The sequence below is a fragment of the Tachysurus fulvidraco genome, chromosome 22 (assembly GCF_022655615.1).
Source record: "Tachysurus fulvidraco isolate hzauxx_2018 chromosome 22, HZAU_PFXX_2.0, whole genome shotgun sequence".
Taxonomy (NCBI): Eukaryota; Metazoa; Chordata; class Actinopteri; order Siluriformes; family Bagridae; genus Tachysurus; species Tachysurus fulvidraco.
In genome coordinates, this window is record NC_062539.1 from 11211210 (window position 1) to 11233709 (window position 22500).

Consider the following 22500-nt stretch of genomic DNA (forward strand, 5'->3'; position numbering starts at 1 on the left):
AAAATAATATTTAGAGTGAAATGGTGTATAGGGTTGCTGTATAGTGTACTTAAATTAATTACTTTATGTAATTGTTTATACCACACTGTAACAAAGCAAGAACTATATTTAATAAGACGTCATGTACCAAGTTTACTGGACTTTTATTTACATTTTATTAAAGAAAACTAAAAAAAAAGAAAGAAAACACATTTGTTGTCATTTTAAAAGCATAAGCAAAACTAATTGAAAGATTTAGTAAGAATAAAGATGTGTTCCTGGTGATCCAGTGACAGGATCCCACAGTCTAGCTGCAGTCAGGGTTTGAATCTGAGGCAGGGAACAATCCAGCCAACGAGGGGTTAGCTCTCTGTGCCGTGTCCAATCCAAGATAAAATGAGATGGATGCATCAGAAAGGGAATAAAACTTGTGTCAAAATCAAATATGCAGATCAGATGATATGCTGTGGCGATTTTAAATGGGGAGCAGCAGCAACAGTAATAATAAAGATACAGCAACAACAGTAATAATAAAGATATAACAATAAGGAAATGTAAAAATATGTATTGTGAGGTTTAGCTATTATTTAGATAAGCTAAACCTTTCCAAAATTATATGTTTGGAAACTTTCAACAGCTGCATTGAAGCTTTTTTAGAGCTGTTTCTACAGTTTAATGTCAGACGGCTGGCCTCAGTAGATTATAATCAAAATAATTTATAAACCTCAATCAACTATAAAATCTTTCTGCATGGAGAATTCTGTGCCAGGGTCAGTAGAATTATCAGAATTGCACTGGTAAAATAATGTGGTAACATCATTATTATTATTATTATTATTATTATTATTATTATTATTATTATTATTATTATTATTATTATTATTATTATTATTATTATTATTATTATTATTATTATTAACAGTACACATTATTAATGTGTACACTAGTAAACAAACAGCATTGCATTTACTGCAACATGCATTGCTCTCATGCCATTTGAGCTCTTATGCGAGGGATGTTGCTTTTTAAGTAAAGGTTCCCTTCATGTCAGAAGCAGATGTTATTCTTAGTTGCACTGAATTTCATTTCCGTCAGTCGGTGAAAATTGTGAAAATATGAAATGCGATTGTGCAGTTGTCCAAAATCACAATCCAAAACCACACTTATTGAAACACACACAGTGTTTGATCACATCTTCATTTTTGGCAGGTTTTGTTTTTTTTTAGTTTGAGAAGAATAGACCTTGTGCTACAATGAAGTGCAGTCACCTGCACCTGTGGAGAACCTCAGAACTTAGGACATCAAGTGTGTGTGTGAATTACATTTATTTCTGACACAAATCTGCATTTAATTAAAAAAAGCAATTCCCTGATGCTTAATGTGTAGTGATTGCTTTACTCTGTGTACCATTTTCCATGTCACTAATGAAAAACAATATCATTTCTGTTTTGTATTAAACATTTTTCTCCAGGTGATTGCTTTTCTATCCTTAATAGGATTAAGTGGCATAATAACTGTGCAATAATAATGCAGTGTTGCATGTTATCTGCACCTTTTGTGTATTGTATTTGAGCTTGTTTGGTTGGTGTGATTGTGATTTTCTGCCATGGCATGTTCTCCATTAAAGAGCTATTTTAAACCTATTGAAAGTCTATTTTTGTACTTACCTTCCTAGCTGATAATTTCCTGTCACTGTGTAAAGCTTTCTTCTGGTTGGATTAATGACAGGAGTGATTACATTTGATGTTGAAGTGATTAAATGTTATTTATGGATCAGCAATCATAGCTGTCATTTTTTCTGACCACATCATCTGGGATGCACTCATCAGAGTGGATAAATCTGACAATTAATCATTAATTTAAACTCATCAGCAGATGGAGTTGATTATGGTGCCTTTAGATCTATAGAATAGTTTAGGATCTATCTTTAATATAGGTCAGAACGGTCTTTAGACTGGATTTTAGTGTGTTTTATAAAATACTGTTGAAACCTTTTTATTTATTCTGCTGAATGTAGATCTGACCTGACAACTCTAATCTCAGTTGTACAAACTGTCATGGTTATGTGTTTGGAGTTACAGGGGTTTCAGTTTATATATATTCCTCAAAGTGTGATTTCTGTTATGAATTATACTGTACATCGCACTGTTGTATTTATTTGCTTTGGTTACCAATGTGAGTGTAATGAGCTGCTCACCAAATTTTAGCTGTTTACTTTATTGCTTTTTTTTAACCTTTAGGTTTGATACTGTTAGATGACGTTGAGCTTTGTAAATAGCATACATACCACTGCAGACTATAAATAATTCTAACACAATTATCACTAGGATTTTTGCAATTTTTTTCAAGCTGAGGAGCTTCAGAGCTTCAGGATTTGAGCACATTGAGTATGGATTTTGAGATTTTGAGATAAATAAAGGTCTTAAAATGGCCGAATACTTGATAAGTTCCCTGACTACTGAACTAGGCAGTTGATTAAGATGTCTTCACTGTCACTTTGTCTCTAACCTTTCTCAAAGTGCACAGGTCATTAGAATATTTTGGTTATTACAAAAATCTACTTTAAACCAAAATGCAAGGCCAGATTGTTTTAGGCAATGTACCGTATTTATGTTATAGCTGCACCACTAAAATGCACACTTGGAAACTGTAGAGTTTGCCGGTTTAGATTGAATGCTTGAATAAAGACCTACAAAGTCATATAGTATATTAGCCAGGATTTCTGGAAAATGCAAGGATTTCAGGTTAATGAAAAAAAAAATCTGGTTTGCTTCTTTATTAATACTAGAACTTGCTTTATACTACAAAAGAATCAAGTGCTAAATTTATAATATTTATAATATAAATGCTTTGTTTAAATTGGCTGGTCTAGACACAAGCAATTTGAAAAGCTCAGGCTTCATGAACAACTGAAATCAAAATTGATGTTAATCAGGGTCAGTGTTGTATAAAGTACTAGAAAGCAATACTTGAGTAAAAGTACAAGTATCATACTAGAAAAAGACTTTGGTAGAAGTGAAAGTCACCTTTTAGAATATTACTCAAGTAAAAATCTTAAAGTATCTGATATATACTGTACTTACGTATCAAAATTCATTTTCTGATATTTAATGTACTTAAGTATTTGAAGTAAAAGTAAAAAGTAAAATTTCAGTGATTTTCGGTAGGCATAAGAGCAGGGCCGGTTCTAGGATTTCATCTTTAGGGGGTTAGCTCTCAGTGAGAATTTAAAATAAGAAGAGTTTTATATTCTATATTATATGACTACATAGTAAGCCAAAAGTTATGGTGTTATTAAATGGCAAAAGTGGACACCAACATTTTATGCATGATGTAATGATGCCAGTCTTGAATCAAACCAGTTCATGTTTGTGTGCATTCTCTACAAACAGTGTGTCCAATGAATGCAGTCATTAATAAACAAATATTCACAAGCTAGACAAAGAACAAATCAATAAATGTTATTTTAATTTAGTATTGAATGGATTGTTTGCATTAATATTTTGTTTGTGCTACAACTCTGGTAATAGGAATAGTGACATTTCACTGCTTTTGGTTGCTTTTGATTGCCGCCGTTATAGATAAGTGCCTCCAGCTCTGACTGCGCATGCAGGCTGCTCGTACCTGAGCTTCTCTGTAGAGTGTGCAGACGTGCGTAATGCAATCTAGGAGCAGTGATTCACCAAACCTCCCTTATTGCAGTCACACACATTTCTTATGATTTTATTTTGTAGTAACGAGTAACGAAGATGCTTAGTGGAAATATAACGGAGTAAAAGTATACATTTTATCTAGGAAATGTAGCGGAGTAAAAGTGAAAGTTGACATAAATTTAAATAGCGAAGTAAATTACAGATACGTGAAATTTCTACTTAAGTACAGTAACGAAGTATTTGTACTCCGTTACATTACAACACTGATCAGGGTAACTCTCTGTCCCTGGTCAGACTGGGTGGGATTTTTTACAAAAGCTATATTTCTTCTGTGTAATATTCCATGAAAGTAAACAGCCTTGGAATTTTCCCTACTTGCATAAGTGTTTATTAAAAAATCACACACACACACACACACACACACACACACACACACACACACACACACACACACACACACACACACACACACACACACACACACACACATATACACATTCACACAAAACCCACAAGCAATCATATAATTTCATGTGAACACTACGGCAAGCTATCATTGAATGGATAACTAAGCTTGTGTTCTTGACTTGCTGATATTGAATCTAGCAGGACTGGGTTTGTCTACACATGCTCTAATAACACCTGCTGGTATTGCAGGTGGTACGCAGTCCTCTGTGGTTAACTGCAGGATATTGTCCAGATGTGACTCATTCATTTTTTGTTTTCAATTTCTTGCAAATAAATCAAATCAAGAGTTCTCTGCAGATCTCCTGGCTACAGGGTGTGTTTCTGATTTCTCTTATTGTTAATATTCTGAATGGAGTGCATAATAAATAGATTAATATTCTGAATGGAGTGCATAATAAAGACATTTATCCACACTAAGGTATACACATTGGAATATATAGCATTTCATGTTTTTTTTTCATATGGTATAACCACCAACTCTAAACATTATCCAATATATTAACTTCCTGTGATGCATCTATGAGCATGTACAGTAAGATGCTATGATTGTTCTAATCGATGGACGTCGTGTGTCAGTGCTGTTTGCTGTAAAGCAACAAAACTCAATCATCTCTCTTCCCATCATGCATCACATCCACATTACAACAGTAACTGTATCTCTCTCCATCAATAGTAATGTCATGCTCCTGGTTCATTTCATCCATTCTGTGACTTGATCTATCAAGCTGTCTGGAACGCAGTGTTCCATTTTATTTATTACGTTTAGATGAATGGATGTGGAATTAGAGACAGAGGGTAGGAGAGAAAAAGAGACATGGGGAGGAAGTGGGGTATAGGGAGCAAATTAAAGATAGAAAGATAGAGAAAGAGGAATATGAGGAAGATAAAAACATAAAGGAAGAAATGGTGCAGAAGGGGACACATTATGGCAATATGATTCTACTGTTTCTACTATATATGTGTGTAAATTAATTTCATGGTGAGAAAATACAAAAGATCACACACACACACACACACACACACACACACACACACACACACACACACACACACACACACACACACACACACACACACACATCCTGTGGGGTGTTTAGAGTAGCAGGTGCTGAGGCATGTCTGGTCATGTTTATCCAGTGTCTTGGAGCATGTGTATCCATGTACCTGTTGCTCTGTAAGATGTAATTGTTTCAGGAGGTAATAGTTGCAGCTGGTTACAAAATAATCCCTGAAGAAAATACATGCTGTTTTCGAGTCTAGGCATATTTTTAGGAGATCTCTTGAGGTACACGACTTTGCATGCAAACTGTGTAACATATGGGGCAAGACCATTGATCAGTCATGCTTGCAGGAGCAATGGCTTCACCAAGATCAAATCTGAATGTGCAATAGATGTTAAAAAAATTATTTGTTATTTGTTATTTAGGAAAATGGACCTATCTGTTTCTAAACCCCAAAACATGGCTGCTTAAAATACACATAAGGTCTATTTATATATAAATGTTCTTCACCATACATTGATGTTTGTACTTATAATTAGCACCTTGCAGGTACCAGTTTTTTTTTCTTCTTTTTGCTTGTACACATACAGTAGGAATGGAAACCACTCTTCACTTACAACTAGCATCATCTGCCATATGACTAATATCATGTGAAATAATTAGTTTAGAACAATTGTTCTATTAGAGTATTTTAGAGCTAGTAATAATAATTAACTACTAATTACTAACTGCTCGGACCAATTAGCATTTAATAATCTAAATAGCAGAGATCAAACTTGAATTAATTGAAAACTGCTTTAATACTTTTATAATATCAGTTGGCATGACCTACTATTAAGATTAGAATACACAAACAAATGCAGGGCTTCATTTTCATGTCACTAAATGTTAATTAACTGTCACATCTTGCCATTTTGGTTGGCCATGGTCAATATTATTCACATTTTTATGCTGTTTCTGTTTTGGTTATAAATTAATGCTGTACCATGGAGCAGAGCAAAAGGTGTGTGACATTATCTCCCAGAGCAGTGAAGTATTAAAACCAATTTTAGTCCACAAATGTGTGCGCAACAGTGGTGAGTGTTAAAGGCCAGTTTACATCAAAAGCCTTTATGAAATTGCGCTGTAGTTTTCATCTCTGACACATGCTTTATAAGTCAAATTATTTATATATTAGTGAGCAGTATAAATTCTGTAAGTATAAAACATTTCTAGGTTATTTTGTAGTTGGAAAGTTTGTTTCTTCTGGCTTGTACTTCACTTTTGCTTTCTCTTCTGCATTACTAGTTGTAGAAAGTCTTACTTAAACAAAAATCAATTCTTTTGAAGACATTGGGCGTAGGATACAAAAAAAATCTAACAATACAATCGACAAAACAAAGACATCTGCACGATCATCTGAATCTGAAGCCTTTTATAGAGTTTTGAAATGATGCATTATTGGTCACAGCTTGATCTCTTGCCACAATTATTTATCCATAATATGTATAAAATAGTATGTATAAAATATCCTGGATTTTATACATACTGTATATAATGTCACGTAATACACTTCACATACAAGACTGGAGTCACACCAAGGTCTTTCAATGATTTTTTTTAAGGTTTAATCAATTATAGAAAACAAAGCAAAGCAACAAATCACTGTTGATGGTAAGTTCATGGTAAGGTCAATTGTAACCATGCCCCAACATCAGCTGACATGTTGTATGACGGCATTCGTTAAAATTCACACATAGTCTATGACTGAGATCTTGATTCCCAGAAAGCTGCAGGCAAATTGATGCTAATAATGGTACTTTTGTGTAGGAAAAATGTAGACTGATCGTTCCATAGGATATTCTGCATCAGCTTGTCACTACATACAGTACTTTGTATATTTCTCTCATATTCTTCTCACAGTTAAAGCGTAGAATGGTTAAAATCAAATGAATTCATAGAAAGTTTTATCCAAAACTCCACAAGAAAACAAGCATCGTCTCTCAGTTGATGATATAAAACAACCACCAGAACTGTTTGGAGAATACACCATACTCAAGGTAAAACCCAAGGTTTTTTTGATGCACAATAGTGAAACTAATAAAAAACTTTCAAAAGAAATGTAGCAGCATTGCAGTTTGATTGGCATCTGCTTACTGCAAAGTACATTCAGTTCCTTTCACAGAGAGAAAGAAAGTAATGGATCACCTACACATATGTGGGAAAATAGAGCACATGTATTCCACATTAATCACTACCCATCTAACTCACTCTCACTCACTCATTTTCTACCGCTTATCTGAACTACCTCGGGTCACGGGGAGCCTGTGCCTATCTCAGGCGTCATCGGGCATCAAGGCAGGATACACCCTGGAGGGAGTGCCAACCCATCGCAGAGCACACACACATTCACTCTCATTCACTCACACACTCACACACTACGGACAATTTTCCAGAGATGCCAATCAACCTACCATGCATGTCTTTGGATGGGGGAGGAAACCGGAGTACCCGGAGGAAACCCCTGAGGCACGGGGAGAACATGCAAACTCCACACACACACACAAGGCGGAGGCGGGAATCGAACCCCCAACCCTGGAGGTGTAAGGCGACCGTGCTAACCACTAAGCCAAGTCAGTAACAAACAGGAACAGAGGCATGGCATCTTCAAAAAGCTGAACAATCATTATGACATGTCAAAAAGAGTTTGTTTATTATTCTTACATATATTTGGCAACATATTTTGACTACATATTTCACATATACACATGCATATAGCCTATACTGCAGATTAAAAGAATGCTTTAAAAAATGGATGTATCTTCTCCACATCTACTTGTGATCACTTATGATGTTCAGTGTAACAGATTCAAGAGCATATTGTTTGCTAAAGGTAGTTTAGCAAATTGCATACAATTATGTTGTTTTCCAGTGATCTAATAACTGATTGGTTAGAAGGCTCGAGGGCTTAATTCTGTGTTGGTTCCAGTGCCTTTTTATTTTTTTTGGTAAGGCTATGGATGTGAGACAGAGCATGTTTCCGGTGAACAGTTCCCCACAGAGTTAGGGATGGATGTTGTCAGCTATACACAAATGTCATTGTTTACTACATTTTACATTTTGGACAGCACCAAATTTTGAAAAAACAAAAAACAAAAAACGTTTTAATGAAGTATAATTGAATTAGTGTGGAAGTGTTGGATTCACAGGGCTAGCATTTCATTCCATTCTGGAAAAGTCTCATTGTCAACAGCCCTCATCAAAGGTCCCATATCAATAGCCATTCTCCATCAGCTAGTTCGTAAATTGGTGTTAATTTAGTGTCCTATGCGTGACTTCATTTAAAAATGTTTAACTTGACTTTTCTACTCCCAGTACTTCACAGTGCTATCTATCTATCTATCTATCTATCTATCTATCTATCTATCTATCTATCTATCTATCTATCTATCTATCTATCTATCTATCTATCTATCTATAAAATCCAGTTGTCAACAACTGGTGCGTAAATAGGTATGGCACTCTAGGGAAAGACAGGTTTGTTGCTCAATTACACAATGGAAAGGCATGAGCCAGGATGTGGAATAACTCAGGGAGTCTGTGGCAGATTCACCCCATGGGAGGAAACGTGACAATTCCTCTGGACAATTAATGTGATTTAACCAGGTCTTTTCAAAGCATAGCAAGGACTGAAGGGACATCTGCAGAGCCTATGTGATTTAGCAGTCAATATCCTGAGTTTTAGCAGTGATGAACCAACTCTGAGAAAATGGTGTTGTTACAGTAGGCAGGTTTAGGGATTATAGGGGCATGTGCAAGACATATCATTTGCTTAGACAATTGTAACCTGGATAATTAAAGAATAATTGGAATCTTTGGTATGGGCTTGATGGTTAGCACACCTCTATCCATGTGTGTGTGCAGTTTGCCTGTTCTTCCCACACCTCAAGGGTTTCCTCCAGGCACTCCAGCCTCCTCCCCCTGTCCAAAGACATGCACTGTAGTCTGATCTGTAGGCTCATCTCTGAATTATCTGTAGTGTGTAAGTGGGTGTGTAAGGGTGTGAGCTATCTTTTTGCTTTCCTTTGCTGCTTCAAAATGTATGCTATGATATATATATCTTAGGCTAGCTTTGCTCCACACTCACTTCAGAGGTGTCATTCTTGACTATTAATGGCAAACTTGGATAAAGAATTATTTATAATGTAGTTCACGGTAAAGAGATGAATGTGCGATTTGCTTTGCTGTGACTTAGCTATTTACTGAATTGGATCCCCTTTGAGATAAAAGCGGAGTTGCAGGGATTCTCACTCTGATACTGCTGAACATTGACTCTTCCCTGTGCTGTACAGCATATGATGTATTACAGGAAGGTTATTTAGAAGTTGCAAGGTTATTTGCTTTGAAAATTGAGAATATTTTGGATATGTTTGTTCAGCACTCTATTCACTAATTTAACATTCTGGGCTAGGGAGTGAGAACGGGTACATTATGATCTCATGAGTAGAGGCTACAGGTTCCCAACCTGTGTGGTCCTCAAGCACCCCACTGTATAATACACTGATTCAACTGAACAAACAGTCCTGAATTGAAGAGTGTTTAAGCCTGAAAAACAGCGCAATGCATGGGACAAGGGGAAAATTCATGTCCAGGGCTAGGAATCTATGTTTGCTGACTACAAAGCCTTAAGACAGCAAACATGCTGTGTCCGTGCTTTTGGTGAAGACTTCTGCCATGAAGCTGATGTTGATTGGAGGATTGGGGTTCAAGCTTCAGCACTGCCAAGCTGCCACTGTTGTAAACCCTCCCTGCTCCAGGGGTGCTGTATCATACAGTAGCTTCCCCTGTGTTCCGACCCCACCCTCCTCAGTTGGGATATGCGAAGAAAGGAATTCCACTTTGTGTAATGTATATGTGGTGTTAATAAAGGCTTCCAATTCAAGAGCAGGTTATAGCACAAAGATAACAGAGCAAGGCAACACTCAGTAATGTGAGAAACACCAGTGGTCAGTAGTTGAACAAATAAGTATAACTAGACAAGACTAAATCAGTAAATGTGAAGCAGGCTATGAGCAAAACACTAACCAAGGCACATATCAGGTTTTATTTCTATAGGCTAAAGTAATCTCAAACAAGTAATTATTTACTAATCAGGAGACAGGGATAGGAGCTTGCCTGAAGATTGAGATAAGATTCTTGGCTGAGGATCGCTGGATGAATTGATGATTTATGGGGATTGTGCACTTTTTTATATATATACTGTATATCAGATGCCTTTTTAAAATTGATGCAATAGTGCAATATCAAATACTGTAAAAAAATGCAATAATAATAACACACTTTAGACCAGCGGTAAAGGGCCGGTGTGCGTGCAGGTTTTCATTCCAACCAAGCAGAAGCCACACCAGAGTCTACTAAAAGCTGAGAACAACTGATTAAACAGGTGGAATCAGGTGTGGCTTCTGCTTGGTTGGAATGAAAACCTGCACCCACACACACAAAACAATTATTAATTTACCAAAGGTAGCATGAGTAACATGTATATAAGGTATAAAATGTGTCTCTTTGTCCCTCACATGGTCTCTCTCTCTCTCTCTCTCTCTCTCTCTCTCTCTCTCTCTCTCTCTCTCTCTCTCTCTCTCTCTCTCTCTCTCTCTCTCTCTAGCTCTGTGCCCAGGTCTTGCTGTTCCTGTGTATGAACACTGCAGGTGTGTTTATCAGTTACCTGGCAGACCGTGCTCAACGGCAAGCCTTTTTGGAGACACGCAGGTGCATTGAAGCTCGTCTCCGCCTGGAGACTGAGAATCAGAGACAGGTTAGTGTGTCTGCATGAACCCGTGCGTTCGAATAGAATAGTAAGCATTCTGACAGATTGTTGTACATGTGACTAGATCTAGACCAGAAAGTCACTCTGTGTAAGTCTATTTTTGATAGACAAAATTGAAGTAAGTTAATCTTACACACTTGGGGCAAAAACACTGCACACACACATACACACACATACACACACATACAGTCATAGACGTGCCCCGATTGACTGGCAAATAGAACCCCCTTCAGCAACTCACCTGAAGAGTGAGGATATAGCTAGATTCATACTATTATATCTGACGGATAATTCATGTATATGGTCATCTATTATCTATACTGCTAATCCTACATAGGGTCATGGGAGACCTGAAGCCTATTTTATCATTGGCGCACAAAGTGGGGGAAACCCTGGACACGCTACAAAAACACTGTGGGGGCAACCGCACACACACTCGCACACTACAGACTTATAAAAGATGCCAAACTCTCTTCAACACATATCTCTGCACTGGGGAGGATATCAGAGTACCCAGGGAAACCCTAAAGCACAGGGTGATATGCAAACTCCATTTGCACACAGGATGACAACAGGAATCTAGCTCTCAGTACTGAGCCGAACATGCTAACAACTAAGCCGTCAAGCTCCTTGTAGGAATATGATAATCTTTATTTGAACAGACCATATTAAATACCTAAACCAAATCATTCATTATAGCAAAAACTATTAGTAGACTGTACAAGTACTACTAATACAAATAAACATTAACAATTGCATATACAGGAATCACAAAATAATGAGTAGGTTATGGGGATTAATTGGAAATGTGAATCAGAAATCCATTTGTGTGATGGAGAAGAGGGTATTCCCTCTTATCCAAATTCCAGGTTACATTTGTGCAAGTTTGATGAATAAGGGTTATTATGTACATGTGAATAATGAAGGCTATGTTTTCCCTGTGCCAGGAGCGTCTGGTGTTGTCAGTGTTGCCACGTTTTGTGGTTCTGGAGATGATTAATGACATGAGTAATGTAGAAGATGAGAATCTGCAGCATCAGTTTCACCGCATTTACATCCACCGCTATGAGAACGTCAGGTAACTCCAACAGGCCACCAGGTCAGCTCAAACAGCAGACCCTGCTTTCCAGTGTTCTTACACACACACACACACACACACACACACACACACACACACACACACACACACACACACACACACACACCTTCACTAACCCTGCTTAGTCACTGCATATTACACACGTGTGTGATTAGCAATATTACTCATTGAAATGAATGAAAAGTTTTAGGTAACAATCTGACAAGAAATTTGTTGCTGTCTTGATCCATTGAATTCAGCAGTCAGTCTTTTATTCACAAAATACTAATGATTTTAAATTTCATTTGATTGAGAGAATGTGTGAAACTTATTAGTCAAGTTTCTATTGCAGAAAACATATAACTCATATTAAACAAAACAACTCTATGCCTAAACAGCTATTAGACAAAACCAGGAAGTAAACACTACTAAACAAAAATGAAAAGAAAAAAGCAATAGATGTCTATTAATCTAATCAAAGAACAACATGATACAGGCAGAAACTTCCAATGAATATTAAAAGTCTACACAACCTTGTTGTAGAAAACAATTTCTTCATCGTCTTGTGTTTATTAAAACCATGTTGAAGCCAATGTCCCAAAAAAGCTTAAGAAGTGTGCTTAAAGGGCAAGACAACTATTAAACAAGCTGCTGGAAGGTCTGACAATGTAAAAATAAGGTAGGCTGGGGTAGGTAGCCAGAAGCTCTTTCTAACAATAGAAATCTGAGTGAAAATATATCACCCCAGACCACCAAATTGTATGTCTAGTGCAATAAAAGTACATCACCAACAGACCACTGTGCCCACAGTGCAGCATGGTGGTGGCAGCATCATGCATTAGTGCTGCTTTACTCTAGCCAGAACTGGGGTTGTTATCAAGGTGAAGGGAATCATCAATAGCTAAAAACCCCAGTCAATGCTAGTGCAAAACTTTCAGCTAACTGCTAGTAATTTCATGTTTCAACATGATCCAAAGCATACATCCAAATCAGCATGAGAATGATGTAACCTAAGGAAGATCAGTGTTTTTGAGTGATGAAGCTCGGACCTGAATCCAACTAAAAACCTGTGACCTGAAGCAGGCTGTGCACATGAGATGCTTGAACATTTTAATTGATCTAGAATGATTTTACATTAAAGAAGTCAAAAAGTATGTTGATAGTCTCTTAAGACTGAGAGGTGGAATAAAATATAAAGGTTCATCAACAACGTCTTAGTGCAGCGGTCTGCACATTTATGCAATGAGGTTTGACATCTTGGAAAAAATCTTGGCTTCATATTTTTTACATCACAAAAATCCTGCCATTTTAACAGGGGTGTGTAGACTTTTTATAGAACACGGGTAAGTGAAATGCTGTGCAGGGAACTGATGGAATGGTGAATATTTAATGGGAATTGTGCTGAGTGGGAAACAGTGTTAAAGTGAAATACTCAGGCAAGGCAGAGTGCTGGGTTCACACTGCTAATGGTGTGGTGTTGTGAGCTGTGGGAAAAGGTCAGCTTGCTGGCTGGACTGGCCATGTTACAGTTCCTATTTAGAGAACAGTATGGTTTGAAACTTCTTTGCAGTGATGACCTTGGGAGGAAATTACAGAAAGATGAGTAGCTTTTCAGAATTGTGCTTGTTTAGAGTGTAATAACAGTTTATACATAAGCTATTTTCATATTTTAAAAATACATTTGCTTATTTAATATGATTTTATATATTTTCCACTAACGCCCCCTTTTTTTAATTTGGTGGCAGAGAAGTTAATGCTGCTGTGACAAATGGGACTGCTTGTCAGCTGAGATCCTGTTCGATCATGAACAGTGAGAGAGTGAGACACATCAGGGAATTATCGAATACAGCACGATCAGTTACATTACAGTGGGGAGTATAGCAGAGGATAAATAGGCTGCAATTTGGAGAACAAATCAATCACTGGCAGTTTGTCACTGTGCTGTACTACCAATTACATCTTTACTGAGAACAGAAATGTTTATCTGCATAAAACTGGATAATCTGTGTATTTATATGTCTGTGATGCCTGTGTCTCCTGCAGCATTCTTTTTGCTGATGTGAAGGGATTCACAAACCTGTCTACCACCCTCTCGGCTCAAGAGCTCGTTCGAATGCTCAACGAGCTCTTTGCCCGCTTTGATCGTCTCGCACATGTGAGTAACCAAAACACACACACACACACGCACACACACACACACACACACACACACACACACACACACACACACACACACACACACACACACACACACACACACAAACTTTCTATCTCTAGTAGGCTGTCTCATATGTGACTATTTAGCTCATAGAAAAGGAAAGAGGGTTAGTGATAGCTCTATTTTTCCAAGAAAAATACCCATACTGTATTTCATGAGAAACTTTAATATTAACATATTAAAGTTTCATGTTCTAATAACCAAATTTGGTAAATAAAAAATGAACTTTTGACAGACGTGTGCTTTTTTATATAGCTACTACTTCCTTTACAGTAACTGTTAAATGGTCTCACAATCTCTGCACTGATCTAAATGTCACTCAGTCATTATGGCTGCAGTGTACAGATGGATGTTGCTACCTGCTGGACAGCTCTGCTTGACACATCTCCACCAGTGATGCTACATTCATGTTCTTCAGCCAGGAGACCACAATGTTTCACTCCTTAGCTCAGTACTGTACATCTCATATTTATGGAACAATGGGGTGTCTCCCCACTGAAGCTGGCTTTTAGATCAAACGTAAATTCTCGAATTTCTATCCTTTTTCTTGATTCATAACCAAAAACAGGCCTTCTCTATTTCCTTTGCCAGCTTTTTTCCAGCTTTTAGCAGCTTGGATCACAGAACCCCCTTGTCTCTGAGAAGGCGTGATGTTGATGTGCAGATGAAGCCAACATCCACAGGATATATGACAGCTTTCCAGCTGGCTACCCTGCACTTAGAGCAATCTCCAACACTTCCTCAGAACTTGATTGTGTCACCACCTGCATTGCCCCTGAGCTACAGTAGCATAGTCTTGTAACCTGTAAGAATGTGTTACAGAGAGTGCAAAGCTCATGTTAAAAACCATGGGTGTAGGTTGCAATGAAACAACAGAGTACCATAAGTAGATCTATACAGGAAACCAATAACTGCTCTTACGACCAAGACCTGAACCCCTGCTATACTGCTGTACCGCTGTCTTCTTCTCTTGCCACTTCAGCCTTGGTCAATTCCTGCCTATGTTTCCTGTTGGCTTTGAACCAGAGCTGCAAATCTTGTCCCTAGTCTAGCCTGGTACATCCTGCCTGGACCGTGCCAATGGCTTCTTGGTGTTGTGGAGATGGCTGTTTGCCAGGTCCTGTTCTTCTTGGTTGCCAGAGCACCTGGGCATCTGTGCACTCAAGTAGTTGATCAGTGGAATCTATTAGCTATTGGACCAGCCTGGCTTTTTCCTGCATGTGCCCCAGGCAAATGGGTTCGATTTGAAGTTTAGTTTAATTGTCTAACTTTCAACAAGACAAGATAATGTTAAGTATGTTAATATATGTATATTTCATTTTAAACATTTTTAGAGGTTTTTCATATGCAAAATCAAAACCATACAAAATGTAAATATAATGAATAACTGTACACAACATGACCATGAGTGTACAAATTTATTTATACCCCTTTCACAAACAAGTCTAATACATATATTTTAATATTTTAATCAGAAAGTTATTATTTGTCTGTGTGTATGATGGGAGGAAGCACTCATGCAGTTAGGATTCATGTGTATTACTGATAAGATGGCTCTGCTAGATGTGTTTGTGTGTGTCGTTGTTTGTGTAAAATTTTGAGTGATTCAAGTGAGCATACTAGTGTGTGTCTGTGACTACATTGGAGTCAGATGGTCCAGATGCTACTGAAAACCCCAATCATGATACCTCTACTCAAAAAATATCAGGAAAAATTATCTGTCCAGCAGAAACATCTATAAATATTTTCTTGTTTTGGCTGGACAGATTTTTTTTCCTGATTTTTTATTTAATAGAAGTATCCATGATTGGGGTTTTCAGTAGCAGCTAGACCGTTTGCTTAGAAAGACTAGCACAGGCCTGTAAACCCTGAAACATTTTGGGATAGTAAATGCTGTATAGACTAAATATATTTTTTTACTGCTTTTATTTTTTCTTTAGTGTCAAAATAGGTAAGCAATATAAAAGTAAGAATAGAAAAATAGACTAATCAGAGAATAAGTCAATGAGATTCAATAGCAAGCATTTATTTAAACATCTAATAGAAATCCAGTATTTTATTATGTGTGCTGTATAAACAGTAATAAGTGTAATGATCACATTAAACACACAATGATTACGCTCTCATTATTTACATTCTCATTACATACATCGCAGTTCAGTTAGAAAAACATGTTTTTGGCACAAAGCTTGAAGCTTAGGAAACATTATCTACTGTAATTTTAATATTTCACCATTTCACATTTCAAACTTTGAGTCGATGGCTAAGTGTACGCAAGTTAATGTGGCCACAAGTAATTAAATCAAGGTCATGAAATGTTTAAGGTATTTTATCATATCTATTTTTGTTATATTTGATGTGTAAAGTTGACCAAAGACAGTTTCATCTAAATTTAAGTATGTGATGCTCTCACTATAGAAAAAAATCCATATAAAATTCGATCTTAAAAGTCTCTTTGAGATGTTATTTCCTCTGTGTAAAAGAAAACCTTTGTTGACTTTTGTGAATTAAGAAATCGATAGTTTCATATCTATTCACAATTCCAGGCTTTAGCCTCTATGTTGCAAGACAAATCAGCTTTAAATCTGGGTGAGCATCCTACATAACTCTGAATACCAGTATGCACAAGCCTCACTACCTGTACTCTACTCAGCTCTGAACATGGCCCAGACAAAATAAGCAGGCTTCTGTTTCTGCACAATCCTGTGAGGACAGATTCAGAGATGGAGCCAGTAATTCAATCAGCAGCTGCTGCAGCACTCACATGAGCCTGAAATAAGCTTCATTTGATATTTATGGTAGTGTTCAGGCACCAAAGCTGAGCTTCAATATCACAGGCAGAGATGTCAGGCTAAACCATCCTCAGAAAGTGAATTTTAAAAGTAGATATTAATGTTTGTGAAAAGGAAAAAAGGAATCTGTCAGTCAAACATATGAGCCCCATATGATGTAGATTCATGGAAGAGGCTACAGTATCTTATCCGGGGTTTTTATTATGATTATCTAAAGCATTATTAGCTTTAGCATCGTAATAAGAAAATAAGCTTAGGTCTTATGTAGAGCTAGTCCACTGTTGAATGGTGGATATAATGTAAAGTAATAACTGGTTATTATTGTGATCTTCTAATCAATCCTAAACTATCCTGGAATTTAAAATTCATTTTTAACATTCATAAGATACAGTAATGACCTTGAATGTGTACATTGAACTGTCGGAACGAGTTGGATGAATTGAAGAATTTTTAGCTTGTGTTTCTAGTCCATATTAATTCAAATAAACTTATTACATTCCTAATATATCGCATAAAGTGAAAATTCTTTGGAACAATTACAGGTTTCTGCAATGAGCCACTAGTACTGCATTACTGCATGATTTCATTAGTGTGTTAGAGCTAAGATGCTAATGAGTGCTATTTGGCATCAGAAGGAATTTTTGCCTATATAAAATCATTTGAATCTGGGAAAGGATTGAGCATGGATTGCATATTAAGGGACATAGTAGTCCAGTTTGTAATATTTAACATTCTTTACTGATGTACAAAATTATTATGTACCATTTATTTTTAGTTAGAAAAGTATTGTTTGGAACTCTAATTTCTTTTACTGACCCAATAACACAGCAGAAGTCATAAAATAGACAAATTCACATTTAAAATATGCTCTTTTTAACCCTTGTAGCTTCTACACTTGAGAACTGATCTCAGTCTGCGCTTGTACTATATCATTTAGTGCTAGCAGCTGAAGCATGCAATTATGACTCATGGCATGGTTAATTGTGGCAGTGTGTAGTGTTTAGCAGTGATGAGCAGTTCTAACTGGTCTTTTGTTTCTGCACAGTTGTTTACAGAGTCGTGAGAGCATGTAAACAGTGCAGCAAGCAGGTGTAATCGTTATGAGTGCAAATAAGTGAGATTCTCTTTAAATCTTTATCTGTGTTTTTCAAGAATGTCAACATACTGTTACAAATATGTGGAAGGGCTCACATCTCTCGGTCAGTACAGGTAGAGAGCTAGTTTGGGCAAAAACAATTTTACAGCATAATTCTGAATATCTTTGCTCTCGTTTGCCATTGAGTCCAAATTAAAGCATTTCTTGAATTCTCTTTCTACCTCTCTTTTAGGAGCACCACTGTTTGAGAATAAAGATTCTTGGAGATTGTTATTACTGTGTCTCAGGCCTTCCTGAACCCAGACCAGATCATGCCCACTGCTGTGTAGAAATGGGTCTCAGCATGATCAAAACTATCAGGTAATGCTCCGGGGATTCATGTATATTCAGCCCACATGTGGTGTTATCTGGTACTTTTGGCTAAGATACACTACATGGCCAGTTATAAGTGGACACCTGACTGTCACCTGTTCCCCAAATTGCTGACACACTGTTTGAAGCACAACATTGGCTAAATTGTCTTTGTATGCCTTGGCATTAATATTTCCTTTTACTGACAATTGGCCCCATGTACAGAGTGAGATGATTGTCTGCTAAGATTGCAGTGGAAGAACTAAAGTGGCCTACACAGAGCCCTGCAATCAACCCCACTGAGTATCTTTGGGAGGAAATTGATCTCTGACTTCACACCAGACTTCCTCAATTAATATTAGTGCCTGACCCCACTAAAGCTTTTGTACACTTGTAAAATGAGTACACTTCACAGTATATAGGAGTGTCTTTCCAGAAAAGTGGAGGTTAGAGCAGCAAAGCTGGAATGAGATGTTAAAAAAGCACAAATGGGTGTAATTTGTCAGGTGTCCATATACTTTTGGGCACTTTTGAGTTACATTAATGTAAGATTTTCTCTTTTGGATCACTGCTGGTGTTGAGGTGAATGGCTGAGATAAAACCGCACAGCTATGGGGTGGGCCTCCTGTGGTGTGGATAAAGCACACAGAAAGTGTGTATAGTGTGTGGAAGGCTGTATTTGGCTAAAAGCTGGAAAATCAAATGTATTCTGGAGCTAAGCACAAGAATGCACTTCATAGATCAGTCCATTTCTCTAGCCAACAGTAATTGTGCATGGTGGGTATCTGTTTCCCTTTTCTGTTAACATTGTCCCTTATTTCTCTGATGTCAAATCACTGACTTCAATGTAACAATGTCGGTGGTTAAGGGATAATTTTCTAAAATGGGAAAAAAACCTTCACGCTCATTGCACCAGCAGAGACTGATGAGAATGGATTCATTTTTACATTAGCAGAGACAAAATGACATTATTATTATTATTATTATTATTATTATTATTATTATTATTATTATTATTATTATTATTATTATTATATTTCTGGTGATTTTTTTACTATTGTATATCTAAAATGAGGAACTTCATGATTAGAATGTGGAAGATGACTCTGGTCGAGGACGACCTTTTGGTTATACTTCATTTACTTTGTGAATGGATTAAACTGAAATTCAGATGTTTAAATATTGTTTAGAACTATTTTAGCAGAAGGTTATTTTACTACATATGTGTACATTATGCATACGTATAAAAGCATCTGTTTAAATAAAATATAATGCATATTATTGTGCTTGTGTTCATGTTTAATCACTTTATTTATTGTTTAAACACAAAGTTTCTAAGGAATTTATTTTTAATTGGTAATTAAAAATTGGTAATGTTAACACAACAATCAATTTATGGCTCTGCACTTGAACAGATTTAGAAATGTACACGTTAACAAGAATAACAAGAATATTCCCAGAGATCATAGAGAACTCTGGTCTAGAGCAGAGAAATCCACAGTGTCAGTCATTTTGTGTATTCTGACTCACTTTGGAAAGGCAGTATAATGACTGAAAAACCATTCGCAGCACAATCTCATTTTATCATTTGGCCCATCAACATAACACAATATTATACGACTGACACAAACTCAAGTCTCCCGACTGGAAAACAAATCCAAAACAGTGTCCAAAAACTTCAAACTATAATCAGAGGTCAGGAGATCAGCAAACATTTAACAGATTAAATCCCAGAATCATAAATGAGACACAAACAATGTCAGGAGCAGAATAACAATACACAAATAACACGCCTTGTCTAATTGTGTGTGAAGCCTATGTATACTGTGTGGTGATTGTGTACAGGTGTGTGAGATTAGTACTCAGGTGACTGTGAACATGTGTATAGTTTATGATTGTTAGGACTGTAGTCTTGGGTTGCCATGTTTTATAGACTGCGGTGTGTTCTGGGAAAAATTACCTGAAGCAACCAATTAATGGTATAAACACCATATAACATTTTTGTGTACATAACTGATTATTGTGCACATAGAGTCAAATTTTAAATATGTTTTTTCTTTTTTTTTTTTCTTTTTTGGGGGGGGGGGTTGTGTGCTTTTGTTTGTCTGTCTGTCTGTCTGTCTGTCTGTCTGTCTGTCTGTCTGTCTGTTTGTTTGTTTCTTTCTTTCTTTCTTTTCTTTTCTATTATAGTTTCCCCACTGTTATATAAGTTAAGTTAATTATATTATAAGTTAAATAAATTCCCTCTTTATTTAACAATATTTAAATAATAATTTATAGCAGCTAGTAAATTATTGTATGCAGTTATTATTGTATTAGTATGAAGTGAGACAATTATATAGATCTAATTATCCAGATCTAACCAGATAGTTAATCAGATATAATCTATATTTTCCCAATAAAATAAGTCCAGTTATACATATTTCTATGCCAAAACCATTCTGTCCTAGATAAAAGCTGATATAGATATAAGCTGTTTAATATGTTTCATTTCTGGCAGACATGTGGCTGTGTTGTACTGCTGCTCTGGCTGTACAGACGAGAGCCATATGAAATGTAATTTGGCGTGATGGAGGTGTGCTTGCGTTCATGCATTTCCTCTGCTCTTCATATGTGGGCCAGATTGGGTTGTCATAACCTACAAACAGTGACCATTTACAACACACAACAATGTTAACATCTGGAACATCATCATAAGGCTTTTAAAACATTCATGCAGTATTGCAGCCATAACTCTGGACTGTTTAATAAGATTAAGAGGTTGAGCTGGACCATGGCAAGGACAATGTCCCTGTGTGTGTGTGTGTGTGTGTGTGTGTGTGTGTGTGTGTGTGTGTGTGTGTGTGTGTGTGTGTGTGTGTGTGTGTGTGTGTTCAGCTATATACTGTACACTGTATTTAGTTATACAGCAAAAATGAAACTACCACACAATAAATCCAGCATAGATGAATGAAATCTAATTTCACAATGGTTAAGCTCTCCAGACAAAATATTTTTCATTTGCCAATTCTTTGATAATGTGACTCTTAGCATGTCTTGTCGTAATAACAGCACTGACACGCTGACTTGAATGATCATTTCAGGGGCCTTTAATGCTCCTTTAATGAACAAATCACACACAGATTTGAGCGTGTCAATATTATGTATTAGTAACCTGGACATAAATCACAAAAAGTGTCAAAAACTGATGCTCATTATTTATTTATTTTATTTAGCAGACCACATTAAGTTACAATCAACAACTGAAGCCGTACAATAGTTTGCTGCTCTTGGTGTCTTTAGAGCATATAATGCAGAAAGAAATTATAATTCTGACTTGGTAAGATGAAAGATGAAAAATGTAATGGTTTTTAATGTGAAAAATTGAATGTGTTTATAAGGTCTGTGTGGATTATAATCGGTTAGTGGTTATTCATCTGGGTCTTCAGTATGTGCACCTGCATGTTGTTGTTTTGTGTAAACAGTGTGTGATTGCATTGTTTTTGTGTGTAGGTATGTGCGTTCACGTACGAAGCATGACATCGACATGCGTATTGGTATTCACTCCGGCTCAGTCTTATGTGGGGTTCTGGGACTGAGGAAGTGGCAGTTTGATGTCTGGTCCTGGGATGTTGATATTGCTAATAAACTTGAGTCTGGAGGCATACCAGGGTGAGACACACACACGCATATTGTTAAAGAAAGATTGTTGTCCATTTAACATTTTTTTAATAGACATAAGAGATAGTTCATGATCAAATCAAATACATATCAAATAAAATAACTTTAAATTAAGTTTTAATTATTTAAAGTTTATGCTTGTCTAAATATCTCACCATGGCTTGTATTATAGGCGGATCCATATCTCTAAAGCAGCACTGGATTGTCTAAATGGAGACTACGAAGTAGAAACGGGACATGGCAAGGACCGGAATGATTTCTTACGGCGACACAACATTGAGACCTTCCTGATCAAGCAGCCCGAAGAAAGCCTCCTCACGCTACCTGAGGACATCATGAAGGAGGCCACCAACCAATCAGATCACAGAGCATCCACCACCACATTTACTGAGGGCACA

At 36.8% G+C, this 22500-nt stretch overlaps 1 protein-coding gene across 2 annotated transcripts in view; it reads left to right on the forward strand.

Annotated features, from left to right (window-relative positions):
* adcy8 (adenylate cyclase 8 (brain)) overlaps positions 1-22500 on the forward strand; it is a 55606-nt gene that overhangs the window by 7648 nt on the left and 25458 nt on the right. For both annotated transcript variants that reach the window (XM_027137911.2, XM_027137910.2), the window contains exons 2-7: positions 10746-10895; positions 11855-11985; positions 14029-14140; positions 18324-18451; positions 21935-22093; positions 22275-22500. The exon at positions 22275-22500 is cut by the window's right edge and continues 45 nt beyond it. In XM_027137911.2, the coding sequence (XP_026993712.1) occupies positions 10746-10895; positions 11855-11985; positions 14029-14140; positions 18324-18451; positions 21935-22093; positions 22275-22500 (906 nt within the window). The remainder of the gene's footprint in view (positions 1-10745; positions 10896-11854; positions 11986-14028; positions 14141-18323; positions 18452-21934; positions 22094-22274) is intronic.